The sequence below is a fragment of the Dromiciops gliroides genome, chromosome 1, assembly GCF_019393635.1.
Source record: "Dromiciops gliroides isolate mDroGli1 chromosome 1, mDroGli1.pri, whole genome shotgun sequence".
Classification (NCBI taxonomy): Eukaryota; Metazoa; Chordata; class Mammalia; order Microbiotheria; family Microbiotheriidae; genus Dromiciops; species Dromiciops gliroides.
Genome location: NC_057861.1, coordinates 237,876,504 through 237,895,432, shown reverse-complemented (window position 1 = coordinate 237,895,432; position 18,929 = coordinate 237,876,504). Strand labels below are relative to the sequence as shown.

Below are 18,929 nucleotides of genomic sequence, written 5' to 3'. Positions count from 1 at the left end.
GTTTTAAGCAGTTTATAAACATAATAAATGTTTGTTGATTGACATTAAATATGAGTTATTATTGTTTGTTGATTGGAGATTAGATAACTGATCTGAGGTGGATCTAATGAAACAATTTAAGCTTTTTCCTGGGGGTTTTTGAATATGCCTATATTAAGGGGACTGACTGATTATTTGAATCTTTGGGGCTTTGAGGGATCCACTGTACAAGGTTCAAGGATGGGACAGAAATGTTGTCAGAGGCAGTGTGCCATAGTAGATTGAGAGCTGTCCTTGGAGACACAAAGACTTGGGTTCAAATTCTACCTCTGACACTTACTAGCTGGGTTATCTTGGTCAAGGGACTTAGCCTCTCTGCTTTCTAGGCAACTCCTTAAGACTATAACTTGTTTTTGTTTTTGTTTTTGTTTTTTTTTTTTTTTTTTTAGTGAGGCAATTGGGGTTAAGTGACTTGCCCAGGGTCACACAGCTAGTAAGTGTTAAGTGTCTGAGGCTGGATTTGAACTCAGGTACTCCTGAATCCAGGGCTGGTGCTCTATCCACTGCGCCACCTAGCTGCCCCTAAGACTATAACTTGTTATTCTCAACAATACAATGTTCCAAGACAATCCCAAAGGACTAATGATAAAGCCAACTATCCACCTCCAAAGAAAGAACTGATATTGATGGAACACAGACTGAAGCATGCTATTTTTTACTTTGTTTCATTTTTCTCTTCGTTTTCTTGTACAAAATGACAAATATGGTAATGTTTTACATAATCGTATATGTATAACCCTTATCTGATTGCTTGCCACTTCAGGGAGGGGGTAGGGGGGATGGGGGAGGGAAGGAGGTATAAAAATGGAACCCAAACTATAAATAAAAATGTTTATTACCAAAAAAAAGACTAAAAGTTGTAGAGAAGCTAGCAGTCTGCGTCAGTAGGGGATATTTCTTTACTAGGGAGGAAATCACAGGTCGAGGGATTTCCTTATGGTACATGAGAGATTTATAATGTCTTCAAACTTTGTGTTTGTTTTTCAGTATGTCCTGTCTATCTTGAAATTCACCTACCCCACCTTATTCCAAGGGTAAGTGCCTTTTGAATACATTAGTATGAAACAAATGGCCACTAGATGGCGCGGCGCCATAGTGCACAGAGCACCATGTTTGGAATGAGGAAGACCTCATCTTCATGAATTTAAATATGGTCTCAGACAAGAGTTGGGCGACCCTGGACAAGTCACTTAACCTTGTTTGCTTCAGTTTCCTCATCTGTAAAATGACATGGAGAAGGAAATGGCAAACCACTCCAGTATCTTTGCCCAGAAAACGCCATGAGTTTATGGAGAGTCAAACACGACTGAAAAACAACTTGAAAACAACAACAAATGATGTCAGACAATGCCACAAGAGAGAATAAAATATTCTAGAGAATAGAATAAAATATCCTAGAGAATAAAACTGGAGAGGAGTTCTCTTCAGTTATTTACTAGACTATATAGAAAAAGTCATTTCCTTTTCATTGGCTCCAAAGGTGCTGCCCACTACATTTTTTTCTCTGGGAATGTTCTGTTTTTGTGAGTTCTGCAGACAGCATGTGCTCTGTAAATAACCCAGCTCAGATCCATCTTCTATATGATATCTTTCCTGATCTCTCTCCCCCAGGCACGTACCTCTACCCTATTTCCCTCTACTTCAGTGACTTTTGTATTTGTTTTGTATGGCTATGATATTTCCTCCAAGAGAACATAAGCTCCCTGAGGGCAGGAACTGTTTCATTTTTACCTTTATCTCCTTAATAAGAGAGACAGTGTGATTTAGTGGAGAGAGCTGGCCTTGGAGGTCAGAAGATTTGGGTTCAAGTCCTGCTGTTGCTAGAGAATGATTCTGTGACCCTGGACAAGTCACCTAACCTTGACATGCCTCAAGTAACTCTCTAAGTTGCAGAATAGGTCTTTATCTGCCCTGGCCAAGGAAGTTGCTCACCAGGAGCTACCTTCACTGATAAAATCACAGATCCAGCCCCCCAGCCCATGGGCTATTAAGTTAACACAATAAATGGTTGTTGATTGGTGTAGATGTGAGTTCTTATTATTTATTGACTGGAGGTCAGGTAAGTGACCTCAGGTGGACATTATTAAAAGTGTTAAGATAGTGCCCATTGGAAAGTAACAACCTTTAATACTTCTTTTTCCCCCAGCATAACTCTTGGCATAGTAATAATACTCCAAAATTTTAAGTTTTTTAAAAAAATTTTACTTTTAGAACTTAGTGCTAAAACCTTAAGGCCCACTCAACTAGGTCCTAGGGGTTATGCCCTGGGTCCCTAGGTTGCTTTTGCACTTTTGCGTTCACCCTTAAATTTTTATCAAGCTCTCATTCTGGGAAACTGGGAGGATTCTGGGTTCCTCCAGGGATCCCTTGGGTAGCCAGGTGGCATAGTAGAAAGAGCACCAGGCCCAGAATCAGGAAGACCTGGGTTCAGATTCAGTCTCAGACACTTACTAGTTGTGTGACCTTGGGCAAGTCACTTTACCCCATTTGCCTTAGTTTTCTCATCTGTAAAATGAGCTAGAGAAGGAAATGGCAAACCCCTCTAGTATCTTTACCACAACAACCCCAAATAGGGTCAGTAAGAATTGGACGTGACTGAAATGATTCAACAACAACAAAAGGGATTCCCTGGAATTCAGCCTGCATGATTTTCCCCTTCATCTGTAAATTTAGTCTAGCTTACTTATTAGTGTTTTCTCTCTTTTTTTCTTTCTAGTTTGGAGACGTCACAGTTCTTCCAAATTATAAGAATGAACTTTGTTTTTATTTTAAAAAATCTAATAGATCTTTTATTTTACATAACTTTTATTTCTGAATGATTCTTTCCCTTCCTTTACCCAATAAACCATCCATTAGAACAGAACAGAAAGAAGAAAAGGAGTTCTGTGAAAGTAATCAACACATCCACTGAGTCCAAGACTTTTATTATCCCAGAGCAGGTGTTGACTTTCACTCTGTCATAATCATTTGCCAAAAAGTTGCCCATGTGGGCTGCCTTTTTGTACCATCACTGGTTCTCCTTGGCTCACTGGTCAAGATGGCAGAGTTGGAATACTCCTTGCTTCCCATTGCCATTTCCAGGTTCTCTTCCTGCCTCTATCACTCAGTAACTTCTCTTCCTTTGAGATTCATGCTATTCATATCTACCACCCAATCAATATTCTCCTAGTTGTTGTCTACAGACCCCCATGTCATTCCCCTTTTTTCTTCATTGAGTGGGATGCCTGCCTTACAGTTTTTCCGTTTTCCCCAACTCTTGCCCTCAAACTAGGAAATTGAGACATACCTATGAATTCTCCCTCAAACACTAATCCCTCAGTTCTTCAAATCTACTTATCTCCCATGAACTACTTCTCCACTCAACTTTTGCTTCCACTGTGCCACCTGGCTGCCCAAGGAATCCCCGGAGGAACCCAGAATTCTCCCAGTTTCCCTGAATGAGAACTTAATAAAAATTTAAGGGGGAATGAAGAAGTTCCAAAACAACCTAGAGATCCAGGGCATAAAGATTATCATATCCTTGTACTTGCTAACCGCCCCCCCCATCTCTCCTTATTTGACTTAATTTGTTGGCTTTTCACCTATCCCTCTGCTGTCTCTTGCATAACCCTACTCTTTATCTGTACTGTGATTTCCAGTCCCTTGACCCCTTAATTCTCTCCCAGGCCATCTCCTCTGCACTAGTCACTCTCTCCTCTCCTCTTCTCTCCATCTTGACTCCTTGGTGAATCAATTCAACTTTACACTGCCTTCCTCTCATGAATAGGGTCTAATTCCTTTTTCATGTCGCTAACTGCTTCTAGTAGAGCCTCAGCCTTGGATCACTCCCATAACTTGGTGTCTTCATTTGTATTAGTGAATGAGGGTGGAGAAAATCACGCAACTGTTCTGACCAGGTTCACTACAAATTCATGTTATGTAATCTGAATTGGGCCCTCACTGCTGCTAGGCAACCCTACTCTACCCCCTCAATCAACTTGCTCTCCCCCTCTCCACAGGGGCTCTTCCAAGCAAACCTTTTCATCCTTCCTCAGACTTCCCATGGCTTCCACCTTCTCAGATGAGACCCTTGGCAATCTGCCATGAGCTTCCTCATCTCTCCTCTTCTTCATCTCATCTCATTCAGGTGCATTTGGTTCCTTTTTTCTTCCTTTACCCCTGTTTCACACAATAAAGCGACATTACCCCTTACCAAGGCTAACCCCTCTACTTGTCTAAGCAATCCCATTCCATTCCATCTCCTCCAGCAAATTGTCCACTGTAATGATTGGAATGACGCCACCTACTGGAGACTTGCTGTGGAGAGCTCCACCATGAGGAAAATGCCTCAGAGGCATTGTAGCTTTTCCTTGGCGTCAGGAAATGACGCTTGCTCATGGGTGCTGTCTATCAAGTCTACCAGCCAATCAACTGGAGGAGCCTCCTATGGTCTGGGAGGAGACAGGAAGGAGGAAAGGGAGCCTGCGCAGAGAGCGCGGGCCTTTTTTGACTTCCGGACTTGATGGTGGTGGGGGCAGAGGACTTCACAGGAGATTTGAGGAAAGATAGGAATGCCAGACTGTTAGAATTCTGTTCTCAATCTTTTTCTTTCTATTTTCCAATAAACCCTTAAAAACCTAAACTCGTTTTATCAGTGATTTTTAGTCAGTTTCCCCCAAACTGGGGGAACACATTAGAATCCACATTTAGAATCTTAAATTACACACCCCTCTGTCATTCCTACTTTGAGAGGAGCTTAATAAATATTTATTGATTGATTGGAAAAAAACCCCACAAACTTAAAGGGCATAATTGAGAATTATGAGTATAGAAGTGATCCTTCTAAAGAAGTTCACTCTAATACTATGAAAACATCAATATTTGAAAAGATCCATGGTTTCACCTTGTAAGTAATCCCTCTGTCAATATAGGTCACTGTGTCCTTGGTTGATGGTCTCCATGGATTATTTTAGATTATATTTTAGTGAAGACCCTCCCAGAATTTAGTTCAGCTAATATTGGGTGACAAACTGTTCATGGCTGGGCTGCTATTTATAGCCTTTCTAAACTGGATGGAACCTACCAATGCTTGTTTCTTCAGGGAACTTTCAAGCCACAATGAAGCAAAAGAGTCATTGATGTAGGTCTATCTTATGGAGCTGGAGTCTCATGTAGAATGGAATATTCTTATGATGAGGAAGTTATTTAGTTTTTAGTTACCCACAAGCCTGTGGGCATATGGCAATGATTTTTTTTAAGTCCAGAACCGATTATTTAAGTTCTTAGCCTAAGTACAGTTTTGTAGTAGTGTCTTTAGCAATGGATTACTCAATAAATATCTATCAAGCATTTACTACTTAGGTGCCACTAAGAGATATAAATAGAGTGAATGAAACAGTTCCTACTTGTAGTACTTTATATTCTAGGAGGGGAGATCCACATTAAATATGATCAGTGATTGAGTATAGCCCAATGACAAAAAATTGTAATGTTCTGTTCAGTGTTTTGGAGCATAGTAAATGATTTATGAAACTTGATCTATTCTGACTTCAGACCTTTTTGGACTAGCCCAATTTGGAGCAATAAAGAAAGGGCAAAGCTCAGGTACCAACTTATCTCCTTTAGACCCGTTTATAGTCCCCCACAGCTGTTTTTACTCCTAAAAATGAGCCATGATCTGTGCCAATGCCATTCACCAGGGAGAATACAAAGGACTTCTTAGTTACTTGATTTGAAACTTGAGAGATTTGGGCTCTTCCAAAATCAACATACTCTAAAAATCTGCATATTTCTATTCCATATGGCAGTCAGGAAAAAAAAAAGAATACATCAGCTGCTCCTATAGAAGAAAACTGCTAGGAAAAAAAAACAACCAAAAAACCAAACCAATGGCTTTAGGTAGCCTTGTTGCTAAGTACCAAATCTTTAGCAGCATGTAAAAAATTGCTACCATAAATGCAATGGATTTCTAGTCCTCTGCTTGACAGAGGATGCTGACCACAAAAGTTTCCTATGTGGTAATACCTGTCTCCAAGTATAAAATGGGGGCAGGGGAAAGGAATAAGCATTTATTAAAAGCCTATTGTGTGCCAGGCATCATGCTAAGTGTTTTTACAAATAATATTTAATCCTCACAACAAAGTATTTAATCCTCACAATAAAAATATTTAATATTCTCAATAACCCTGTGACATAGAGGCTCTTATTGTTCCCATTTTATAGTTGAGGAAACTGAAGCAAACAGAGATTTAGTCATTTGCCTAGGGGTCACATAGTAAGTGTCTGAGACCAGATTTGAACTCCATGCCCAGCATTTGATCTACTGTGCCACCCAAAGCCTCTTTTAAAAGGCTGAAGATGGGCCTAAAAATTATAAATGACATAGGAAACTATTCTCTTCCTAACCACATTCTCCCTTGAAAGAGGCTCTTTCAAGGAAGGAAATTCATAACTGTAAAATAATTTAATGTGTTTGCATTTGATGTTAGGCCATGAATGTTCTTGGACTGTAGACAGTATGTTTTATGACACAGTAACCTTATCCTCTGTGATCTTTCTGTTGATAATTGTATTATTTCAGGTGGCAGACATTAATTGGTGGACTTTTGCTTCACATTTCTTGGAAGCTGGGTTGGGTAGAGATCAACAGCAGTTCCAGGTACAGTGAATTCTGTCTTGGCACAATTTATTAGCTATGTACTTATAAGCAACTCATGTTGCTTTCTTAGGCTTTTCATCTGACTCTTTGATTTAAAAAAATGTAATGGTTTGGGTTTTTTCTGAGACATAGGTTAACTCATAGCTGGGATGAGATGTAGAGTTTAAGACTTAAATTGATGTCTAATACACTGATGCAATTATTATAAACTGTCTTTAAAGCTGATTTGTTAAAATATCTTAGGGCAGGTCAAAGACTCTTTAATTTATATCTTATTCCCCTTAAAAGCTTCTCATTTAGTTTTGTGTACAATAGGCACTGAATGTTTATCAGATTGGAAAAAATATCTTTGTGCTCATAATATTTTTCTATAATCAAAGAATCTACTCTGGTCCCTTTGACTTTTCCCCATCCTAGCTAAACCTATTCTCTTATTACTTGCCATATAATCAGGGTGAAGCTATGATAATAATGCCCAGTAACTAATGTTTTTGTATCACTTTAAGGTTTGCAAAGCACTATGTATTCTTTTTTTTTTTTTTTGGTGAGGCAATTGGGGTTAAGTGACTTGCCCAGAGTCACACAGCTAGTAAGTGTCAAGGGTCTGAGGGTTGGATTTGAACTCAGGTCCTCCTGAATCCAGGGCCAGTGCTCTATCCACTGTGCCACCTAGTTGCCCCCTGCACTATGTATTCTTTAGCTCATTTGATTCTCATAACAACCCTGTGAATTAGGTATGTCCATTTTACGTGTAAGTCAAGTTGACAAAAATTTATTAAGTACCTACTAGTGCCAGGCACTGATCTAGGTGCTGAGGATTAAAAGAAAGGCAAAAAAAGAGTCCCTGTTCTCAAGTAGCTCACAGTCTAAACAGTTGTGTCCAAACAAGGCACAGACAGGATAAACTGGATATAATCTCAGAGGGAAGACACTGGCATTAAAGAGGATTGCAAAAGGCTTCTTGCACAGGTGAGATTTTAATTAAAACCTAAAGAGAGGGGGCAGCTAGGTAGCACAGTGGATAAAGCACTGGCCCTTGATTCAGGAGGATCTGAGTTCAAATCTGACCTCAGACACTTGACACTTACTAGCTGTGTGACCCTGGGCAAGCCACTTAACCCTCATTGCCCTGCAAAAACCCCAAATAAACAAACAATCCCCCCCGCCCCCCCCCAAAAAAAAAAACTAAAGAGAGCCAGGGAAGCCAGGAGACAGAGATAAGGAGTAAAAGAATTCTAGGGATGGGGGCGGCAAGTGAAAAAACCCAGAGTGCAGAGATGGTTGTCACTGAGTATGTGGAATCGAGTAAGTCCTAAGAAGACTGAAAAGGTATGATGGGACCTGGTTTTAAAAGTCAAACATGATTCTATATTTGATTTTGGAGGTGATAGGGAGCCACTGGAGTTTATTGAGTGGGGAGGTGACATGGTCAGACCTTTACTTTAGGAAAATCAAGTTGAACAGCTAGATGGAAGATGGACTGGAAATGGAGAGAGACCCCTCCTCTTGCTGAAAGGCCCGGAGACCAGCCAGCAGGCTATTATAATAGTCCAGGTATGAGATGATGAAGGCCAGTATCATGGTGGTGGCCATATCAGAGAAGAGAAGTAGACATATGGATTGTTGTTCATCCTTCATTCTTGGAGAGAACCAATGACATCAGGAGGGTGATGTCTTGACTTACAAGTAAATTGAATATAAGTGAGGCAGAGCTGTGCAGTCATCAGCCTCACCTCTCCAGATTCACTGGAGTCCAGTGGCGAGACATAAGTTGTTATGGCCCAGAAGGCATATAGAAAAGATATTATTAAGGTGGGATTGACAGGATTTGGTGATTGATTGGATATGGGGGGGTGTTGGTGGTGAGAGGGAGTAAGATGTTTAGAATGCCATCTAGGTTAGGAGCCTGGATAACTAAGAGGACAATGGTATCCTCAGGTGTAATAGAACAGTTAGCAAGAAGGAACACTTTAGGGAGAAAGATAATGAGTTCAGTTTTGGACTTGAATTTATTTATGGGAGGTCAAGTATAAAATGTCCAATAGACATTTGGAGACATGAGACTGGAGGCTAGGGCTACATAAATAGATCTGAGCATTGTTTTGACATAGAGATAATAATTAAATCCATGATTTAATTGTTGAGGTGACCAAGTGAAATCTTATAGAGAGAAGAGAAGAGGACCCAAGATAGAGCCTTGTGGGGGGGGGGGAGGGCAGGGACAACCATTGTTATTGGCTGCACCTTGGATGAAGATCTAGTAAAGGACACTGAAAAGTACTCAGAGGTATGAGGAGAATCACAGATTAGAGAAAACCAAAGTTAAATGACTTGTTCAGGTTCATTTAGCAAGTAATTCTCAGAGATGGGATTCAAGTCCAGGTCTCTTCCTGACTGTCAGCAGTCATTCTAGTGTGTCCTGCTGCTTTTCTACATGCAAATTAAATTAAGGTTTCTCATTTATTTAGTTAATTTTGTCACATAATTCAATTCAATTCAGCAAATCCATTTGATGGTTTTAATTATTATTATTATTTTGATTACTTCACATTAACTGGAGAATTGTTAAATTGCTACCTTCACTCAACACTAATGTAAGTAGTAAGCACTTAAATGCTTGCTAGATCAGAAAAGAATTCATGTGTTTATTGCATTCAGATTTCTCTGCAATTATAAAATCACCTGAAAAATTAGCAAAGAAAAATCATAAGAATGGAAGCTTAAGAATGTTTTTCCTATTACCTGATTTCTTTTAGGTCCTATTGGTTTTTTTTAAAGCTCTTAAATGATTGGGTTTTGGTTAATTTGTAAGCCTCTGCCAAGTGATATCACTGAAAATGAGAAGAGTTAATGCACTTCACAAATTTTACCTAGTTTTGCCTAATTATTACCAGTAGGAAGTAATTATTTACCTGATATCATTTGGTCAATAATAATAAATTAATATTTTCATGGAATGCTTTTTTTAAACTTGAAATTAGATCATTTCAGGGTTTTGTAAATATTGATGAATAGAATTCAAACAGAGGCTTTTCACATGAAGTAATTTGCCCTTTAAAAGAGGACTACCCTAGTATTACATTTTTACTATATAGTAGGCCTTTCAGGGAGCTTCATATGTCCACAATAAACATTCAGAATTCCCTAAAAAATCCTGTGGAAAAAAATGCTACAGAGCAGGCACTAAGTTTCAGTTTTCAGATAATACAAATTTGAAGAATTGTTGAGGCTTCAGGTCAGCAGAGAGGAGAGAGAAAGTTGATTCCAACTCATAAAACAACCCATAAAAGAAATTTGTGGCCAAATCCCAGTAGATTTTAAAGCTGTAATCCAGGAAACTACAGCTTGGTTGGAGTCAAAGGATGGTGTTTTTCTTTTAATCCATTTTCTCGACTTGATGGTCCAATTATTAATATGTTGAAAATATCTAAGATTTGCAAATATGAGTCAGCCTCTGGCCACATATTATCCTGATTCCATAAAAGTGACTCTTGTATGAGTCATTTTCCTTTAAGGCTTTTTTTTTCCTTTTTTTTTTTTTTGCCAAGGCCATTGGTCATTAGCACCTAATCCTGGATGATCACAGAGCCTTCTGTTTTAGGAAAGATACCCACTGTTTCTTCAGCCACATGTTTGTTGTTATTGTTGTATAGCAGCTGTTGCGGTTGCCAAGTTCTTGGAGAACTTTTAATGTGATTTTTCTAACAGATATTCAATCCCTTGCAGAAATAGTTAGGCACTTTTGAGCTGTGATCCTACGGGAACATTGTGACCCATCGTGCCTTAAAGTGGATGTAGTCAATACTGTTCTGAAATTATAGTGTTGTTCAGACTCTTTTGTCAGTTGGTCCTTCATGAAGATGGAAAATTTAGTCCAATAGAACCCTTGGTCTCAAGCCACTTAAAATTTACATCTAATTCTTTGTAAATAATTTGCTGTAATTTCTTGGAACTCAAAAAGTTGCTTTCAGTCTCCTTCCACTTAACACTTTTCAACTACTCTAAAGAGAGAGAAAAAATTATTTTGAAATGAGAGAAACTGTATTGGCTTAACACAAATGCTCATAGAGCTGAAGCTATGATCTTAGCTAACATTCCTTTCTCCAGTTTGCAAAAGAAGGTTTCCAGCTGATCAAACAGAAGCTTCCTTACCCCTCTGCCTTAATTTTCCATCAGAGGACCTTGTTAGAGAACCATCAACATATGTCTTGATTAAAAATTCCAAACTAATAGCTATATTACTAAGAGGTAAGAACAATTAGCCAGTTAGTGAATTAGGGACCTGCTTATACTTCTAGAGTAAAGGATAATTAAAAAAAATTTTTTTTGGGGGGGGCAATCAGGGTTAAGTGACTTGCCCCAGGTCATACAGCTAGTGAGTATCTTAGGCCACTTTTGAACTCTGGTAATCCTGATGCCAAAGCCATGCTCTAGCCACTGGGCCACCTAGCTGCCCTTCAGTTGTTTACTTTAAAGCAAAAGTCTATTACCTTAAGGGCAGCTAGGTGGCACAGTGGGTAAAGCACTGGCCCTGGATTCAGGAGGACCTGAGTTCAAATACGGATTCAGACATTTGACACTTATTAGCTGTGTGACCCTGGGCAAGTCACTTAACCCTCATTGCTCCACCCCCCCAATCTATCTTCATTAAAAACCATTAATTACACAATAAAAAAATATTAAGCACCTACTAAGTTCCAGTCACTGTGTTATGTGCTGGGGATCCAAATTCAAAATAGTTTCTGCCCTCAAGGAGCTTACATTATAAATGAGGAAGTCAACCTGTATAAAAGATACAAGAGAGACAAGATAATTTGAAGGGCAGGTACAGGTAGCTGGAGGTGTTAGGAAAGACTTTCTGTAGAGGTGACTTTTGTGCTGAGCCTTGAAGGAAATGATGGATTCTGAAGGCATGTCTTGGGCATGGGGAAGAGTTGGGGCAAAAGCATGGAGACCAAGAGCAAAGTGCCGTCTGTGAGGAACAGCCCATTTGGCTGGACAATATAGTGTATGAAGGAAAGGGACGTGGAAATAAATGTGGAAAAGTGGGTGAGGGTTAGTTTATGAGGGACTTTAAATGCCAAACAGAAAAGTTTATATTTTGATCCTAGAAGTAATAGGGACATAGAGAGACTTGTATTTTTATATCACTTTGACAGCTGTTTGAGGCCTGCCACTAGATAATGATAGTGTGAATTTCCCTAAGTAAGTTTGATTTTCGTTAGTATTTCATAGCACTGACCCTGCCCATGTTGGTGGTATGGGTCTTATGATAGTAAATGATTATCTTTTTTTTTTTGGTGAGGCAATTGGGGTTAAGCGATTTGCCCAGAGTCACACAGCTAGTAAATGTTAAGTGTCTGAGGCTGGATTTGAACTCAGGTCCTCCTGAATCCAGGGCTGGTGCCCTATTCACTGCGCCACCTAGCTGCCCTTTTTTTAACATTAATTTTTAAATGCTGTGTTCCAAATTCTCTTCCTCCTTCCAGTCCCTTCCCCACCCATTGGGAAGGCAAGCAATATGATATTATACATGCAAAGTTAAGCAAAACACGTTTCCACGTTAGTCACATTGCAAAAAAATGCAAAAATATAAAGAAAATTTTAAAATAGAACAAAAGCTCAAGGGTATAAAGGACTTCATTGGAAAAAATGCGAAAGAAGTTGGTCTGGCTGTACCAGTTAGGGTTCTTTGCAAATGTCTCAATATTTGGGGATCAAATGACCCATATTTGGGTCATTCTTCCTGTAATTCCTCATGCCACATAAAACACAGTCTGATAATCCCTCCTCTGGTCATGGTTGTATCTAGTCTAAGTTTTCCTTCATTCCAATCCATAAGTAGCTTCCCTAATGGGGAATCCTGGGGAATCATCTTTATCCTAATATTATCTAGGGCATGCCAAATTCTCCATACCACACCACAAAGCCCCACAAAACCAAAAAGAGGAGTAAAAATTTTAAAAATATATTCATCAAATTCAAACTGGCCAACATCTCTGATTAGTGAATGTAAAGCTAGAAAAGGGATACTTAGGATGTTTAAAAGATCCATTTGAAATTTAAAACAGCCTATACTTGGCAGTACTTTCCAATTTAAGGGGACAGGGGAGGGGAAATCTTACCCAATCAGAAGATCAGAAGATGAATGTTTGGTTTATCCCTTCGTGGTTGCCAAACTGTGATGTTTAAAATCTAAATTGTGGCCATCTTAAATTAGAAGCTTCAGCACCAGTCTTTGGGCATTAAACATTTATTAAAGCACACAGATATTTACAAAGAGTTCAGAAAGTTAAGAAAAAGTAGTGCTACCTAGCCTAGAGTTCCAGCCTGGTTGGGTTCTTCCTCAAGTCCTGCCTTAATCAGGAACTCTCTAGCAAGCTGATTGTGGAAGCTTTTTATAGGTCTGGAACAGAGGCGGTCCTTACACACTGCTTCAAGCTGATTGGTTGGCGTCATCCAAATCCATTGGTTTTGAAGGTGTTCTCAAGTTGAGTTCACAGTCTAGCTTCTGAGAACAATAGCTTCTTAAGGGATAGCCAGGTGTGATTATAATCCAATTAACTTGAAGTAGGCTTAATCAGCAGTCAATCACTCTCACTTGATTCAATCAGTATAGATTAATCTCCAGGTGGGTCTTTGAGTATCTGCTAAATCCTTCAATTTCATCACATTATAAAATAGTAATTGTCAAAACAATCTAGTCCTGGCCAAGAAATAGAGTGTTAGATCAGTGGAATAGAATAGATTTGAATTGCACAGTAGTAAATGATTATGGTAATCTATTATATGATAAACCCAAAGATTCAAGCTTTTAGGACAAACACTCATTATTTAACAAAAACTGCTGGGAAAACTGGAAAACAGTATGGCAAAAACTAGGTATAGACCAACATCTCACACCATATACTAAAATAATATCAAAATGGGTACATGATTTACACATAAAGGGGGATAACATAAGCAAATTAAGAGAACATGGAGGGGCAGCTAGGTGGATAAAGCACCAGCCCTGGATTCAGGAGTACCTGAGTTCAAATCTGGCCTCAGACACTTGACGCTAGCTGTGTGACCCTGGGCAAGTCACTTAACCCTCATTGCCCCACCCCCACCCCCCCAAAAAAAAGAGAACATGGAATAGTTTATCTGTCAGGGAAAGAATTTAGGACCAAAGAAGATATAGAGAACATTACAAAATGTAACATAGATAATTTTGATTATATAAAATTAAAAAGCTTTTGTACAAACAAAACCAATGTAACCAAAATTATAAGGAAAGCAGAAAACCAGGAAAGATTTTTTTGCAACAAGTATCACTGATAAAGGCCTCATTTCTCAAATATATAGAGAATTGAGTCAAATTAATAAAAATACAAGTCATTCCCCAATTGATAAATGGTCAAAGGATATGAACAGGCAGTTTTCAGACAAAGAAATCAAAGCTACTTATAGTCATACAAAAATGCTGTAAATCACAGAGAAATGCAAATTAAAACTCTGAGGTACCACCTCACATCTATCAGAATGGCTAATATAACAAAAAAGGAAATGTTGGAGGGGATGTGAGAAAACTAGGTTGCTAATCCACTGTTGGTAGAGTTGTGAATGGATCTAACCATTCTTAAGAGCAATTTGGAACTATGCCCAAAGGGCTATAGAACTGTGCATACCCTTTGATCCAGCAATACCACTGCTAGGTTTATATCCCAAAGACATCCAAAAAAAGAGAAAAGGACATGTTCGTATAAAAATATTTATAGCAACTCTTTTTGTAGTGGCTAAGAATTAGAAATCAAAGGAATGCCCATCAATTGGGGAATGGCTAAAGAAGCTGAGGTATATAATTGTAATGGATTATTATTGTGCTATAAGAAATGACAAGCAGAATGATTTCAGAAAAACCTGGAAAGACTTACATAAACTGATATATAGTGAAGTGAACAAAACCAGGAGAATGTTGTACACAGTAACAGCAATATTGTACTATGAAGAACTGTGAATGACTTATCTGTTCTCAGAAGTACAAGTATCCAAGACAATCCCAAAGGACTAATGATGAAGTATATTATCCACTTCCAAAGAAAGAACTGATATTGACTGAGAACAGACTGAAGCATGCTGTTTTCACTTTCTTTCTTTCATTTTTTCTTTTGAGTCTTATACAAAATGACTAATATAGAAATATTTTACATAATTGTACATATATGACCTATATCTGATTGCTTACTGCCTCAGCGAGTGGAGAGGGGGGAGAGGAAAGGATAGAATTTGGAACTAAAAAATAAATAAAAAGGTTTATCGAAGGAAAAAAAAAACAATGTGCAAAAAATAAAATAAATGCTTCAATTTATACTCAGTCCATCTCTTTAGAGGCAGATAGAATTTTTCATCATGAGTCCTTTGGAATTGTGGATCATTGCATTGATCAGAGGAGCTAAGTCTTTCACAGTTGATCATTGTTACAGTGTTGCTGTTATTGTATACAATTTTCTCCTGGTTCTGCTCACTTCATTTTGCATCAGTTCATACATGTCTTCCTATGTTTCTCAATTATCTTTTCTAACAGGCAAAGAGGACACAAATGCATGAGTTTGCTATATAGCTTTTATGTTGTTGAGTCTTTTGGATAAGTGTTGTAACACAATGTGTCTCATCTTGTTCCACTGAACTTGGAATTCTGCCAAGTAGTCCAAGAGGTTCTTTTTTTGTTTTGTTTTCTTAATCATAAAAGTATTTTATTATTTCCAGTTACATGTAAAGATAGTTTTCAACATTTGTTTTCATAAGATTTCTAGTTCCAAATTTTTCTTCCCCCCTCCACCAGACAGAAAGCAATATGATATAGGTTATATATGTACAATCACATTAAACATATTTCTTCATTAGTCATGTTGTAAAAGAAGAATCAGAACAAAAGAGAAAAACCCAAGACTTTCTACAAAGAGAAAAATTTTCGTGGTGGACAAGCACACTCAGCACACCATCATGTTTCCACTGGTCTTTTTCTGCTAAGTGGCACTATAGCTGCTGCTCAGTCTAGGGGGTCAGGGATGGTAGTATCTGTGACATAGCACTTGGTGACAGAGAACAGACTACAGTTATGCCTTTTACACCAAGAGTGTTAGAGGAATGGCACCTTTGTGATATGGAAAATCTATTTAAAATTTTCTGGCCCTCCTTTCATACCAGAGGAGTCTGAATTATTATGGTATTAAAAGATAAAATATGTTGATATATAATACTATATATGTATATATATATATATATATTTCATGCATTTCTGAATTTCTTAACTTTTTCTGTGTCATCTGTTGACCTTCAAGTGTTGTCTGGGGCTTCTGAAAAACTCCCCCCCACATTCCCATTTAATTTCTTATGCTGACCTGCCATATATTAAAACCACCATGGGGAAAGTCTTGATGTGGAAGTGATAATTATACTTCCTCTAGCTTCCAGTGCTTGTTTTAATTAAGGCTCCTGCCAGATTCAGGGAGCTGCACCTGATGTGAAGACTGGGCTGGGCTGACCTGAGCACGAGCATCTTTAGCTCCAAATACCTGGGGCAACAGTGGGAGCAGTAGCGCCAGTATTGCCCTTCTTGATCCAGGCTCTGGTCCCTGAATCCATATTCTCACTTGATGTTTTTGCCACAGAAGCCAGACAAGGAAAGAAGAGTTACTGGGATATATGTCTTTGCCACTTCATCCTCAGGACTGTTGGACTGCATTGTAGTCTGGAGGGTGAAACTGGAAGAGAGCATTGCACATAGTCAATGGCCCGTGGGCCTCACTCACAGCCCTTTGCACTATAGCAATTCTTTCTTTTCTCTATTTCCCCTGGCTGAATTCATGTTACTTTCCTTTTCCTTGACTGATTCCCAAGCCCCCATTTCCCCCCTTTTTTGTTTTTTGTTTTTTACTCTGACATTCTTTCACTACTTTGTTTTTTTAAATTTATTTTTTGTGAGGCAATGAGGGTTAAGTGACTTGCCCAGGGTCACACAGCTAGTAAATGTCAAGTGTCTGAGGCCAGATTTGAACTGAGGTCCTCCTGAATCCAGGGCAGGTGCTTTATCTAGCCACTGTGCCACCTAGCTGCCCCTCTTTCACTACTTTGTTTATTTGTTCTACTTTCCTTTTTTCCCAGCTCCTCCTCATTAAGTCTTATAGGGGCCCCCTACCAGAGTGGGGGCACTTCCTAAATTTTCTTTATTTTCAGCCATAGTGAGTCCCTTGCTGCAATGGATCTGGAGAGAACAGGATCGCTTGTTTCCTTCAGGTCCATGTTGACCAGAGGAAATTGGCATATTAGGTTCCCCCATCCTTTCCTACTGTTCTTTCTTTTCTTTTTTTTTTTTTTTTGGTGCGAGGCAATGATGGTTAAGTGACTTGCCCAGGGTCACACAGCTAGTAAGTGTCAAGTGTCTGAGGCCAGATTTGAACTCAGGTCCTCCTGAATCCAGGGCTGGTGCTTTATCCACTGCGCCACCTAGCTGCCCCTCCTACTGCTCTTGTGGATAATTCCTACCATGGGAAGAAATGCAGCCATGATTCTTATGGAGACATCTTTTAATGTTTTACTCCTTGCTGCCCTTGGGCTCCTTTTTGTGAAAGCATGAAGCCTTTTCTTCTTGGGCACAAGGAAAGTGTTTATCTTTCTTTTTTTCTTTGGAGGCAGTTGGGGTTAAGTGACTTGCCAAGGGTCACAGAGCTAGTAAGTATCTGAGGCCAGATTTGAACTCAAATCCTCCTGACTCTAGGTCCAGTGCTCTATGCACTGTATCACCTAGTTGTCCCCTTAGTTTTCTTTTGAAAAAATGTTTACTTGTATTTACACAGTGTTAACCACTCCCAAAAAACCAAATTTTATTTCTTCCAAAATTTTGTCCAAAAGGAAAGGTGTTTACCAACACAAAATGATTAAGTCCCTTTTATAGCATATAAAAGTAGCAATTGCTTTAAAAATCAGCTAACAATATTTAAGAAATATTTTAGGATTTTCTTTCCATAAATCTATTCCTCTTCCATTTATTCATGTTTGAAAGCTCAAAATTAGCCTTACCTTGTCCCTATCTATTAGCTGCCAAAGTGATCAGTTAGTTACCAAGCCTTGTTGATTCTGCCTCCACAATATTTCTCCCACCTGTCCTCTTCTCTCTTCTTACTGGGCTATTCTCTTAGTTCAGGCCCTTGCTTTTCACCTCAACTATTTCTGTAGCCTCCTATTTGTTCTCCCTGGGTCCAGTTTCTCATTCTATTTAGCTTCTACACAAGTGCCGATTTCATATAAAACAAATTTGATGATGATGCTCTCCTGCTCAATTGAAAACTTCAGTCTTCTCCCTATTGTTTCTAGTGTAATAATAACAATGGTTATAATTGTAAAACCTGACTTAGTACTGCAAGGTTTCTCAAGTGTTTTTTGTTTTTGTTTTTTATTTTAGTGAGGCAATTTGGGGTTAAGTGACTTGCCCAGAGTCACACAGCTAATAAGTGTCTGAGGCCGGATTTGAACTCAGGTACTCCTGAATCCAGGGCCGGCGCTTTATCCACTGCGCCACCTAGCTGCCCCTTGGGAAACTTATTTTTATTAACTTTTTTTTTTTTGCAGGAAGCTTCAATCTTTTCAGAACTAGGATCAAAAGTCATTGGCTTCTAAGGAATATATATGTTTGTATATGTGCATTGTATATTGTATATATATTTATATATGCATGTTTTGTGTATAGGTATGTATGTGTGTATATGTATGTGTATATATATATATGTATATATGTATATATTCATTTATATATTCATCTTTGGTATCATAGCAGGACTCCTGGATGTGTACTAAAAGAACTCTTAAGTGCCAATATTTCCCTTTCTTTATATTAACCAAGAAGAAGAGATCCGCTTTTCTCTCATAACTCTTCTGTTTCACTTAATCATTTTAGGTAGCTAGTGAACTTCAATTTCCTAATATCACGTTCTCATTTGTTCTTTAGGACTGTTAGGCTCAAGTGACATACATTTATTATTCTTTGCAAGCTTTAAAGCTTTATAAAAACATCAGTTATTGTGAATTGAATTTTGGGGGAATGAGGGCCAGGGAGGCTCCTTCATTGTTTCCCCCACGGAGGTGTTGGGAGAGGTAGATAGAAACAGCTGAAGAATTCTCCCCCAAAATGGAAATCTGACTCAGCCCAAGGTCTTCCTTTGGAGCAAAAGCTATGGTATATGGAACTGACTTTATGTGAAACTTCCATTTGGTG

The 18,929-nt window shown here is 38.7% G+C and overlaps 1 protein-coding gene across 2 annotated transcripts in view; it reads left to right on the top strand.

Moving 5' to 3' along the window:
* The window catches only part of TMEM241 (transmembrane protein 241), a 200,682-nt gene that overhangs the window by 10,610 nt on the left and 171,143 nt on the right, over nucleotides 1–18,929 (top strand). Inside the window, exons 2-3 of one of the 2 annotated variants that reach the window (XM_043976935.1) lie at nucleotides 1,027–1,073; nucleotides 6,599–6,676. In XM_043976935.1, the coding sequence (XP_043832870.1) occupies nucleotides 1,027–1,073; nucleotides 6,599–6,676 (125 nt within the window). The remainder of the gene's footprint in view (nucleotides 1–1,026; nucleotides 1,074–6,598; nucleotides 6,677–18,929) is intronic. The other variant, XM_043976936.1, reaches the window with a different exon arrangement.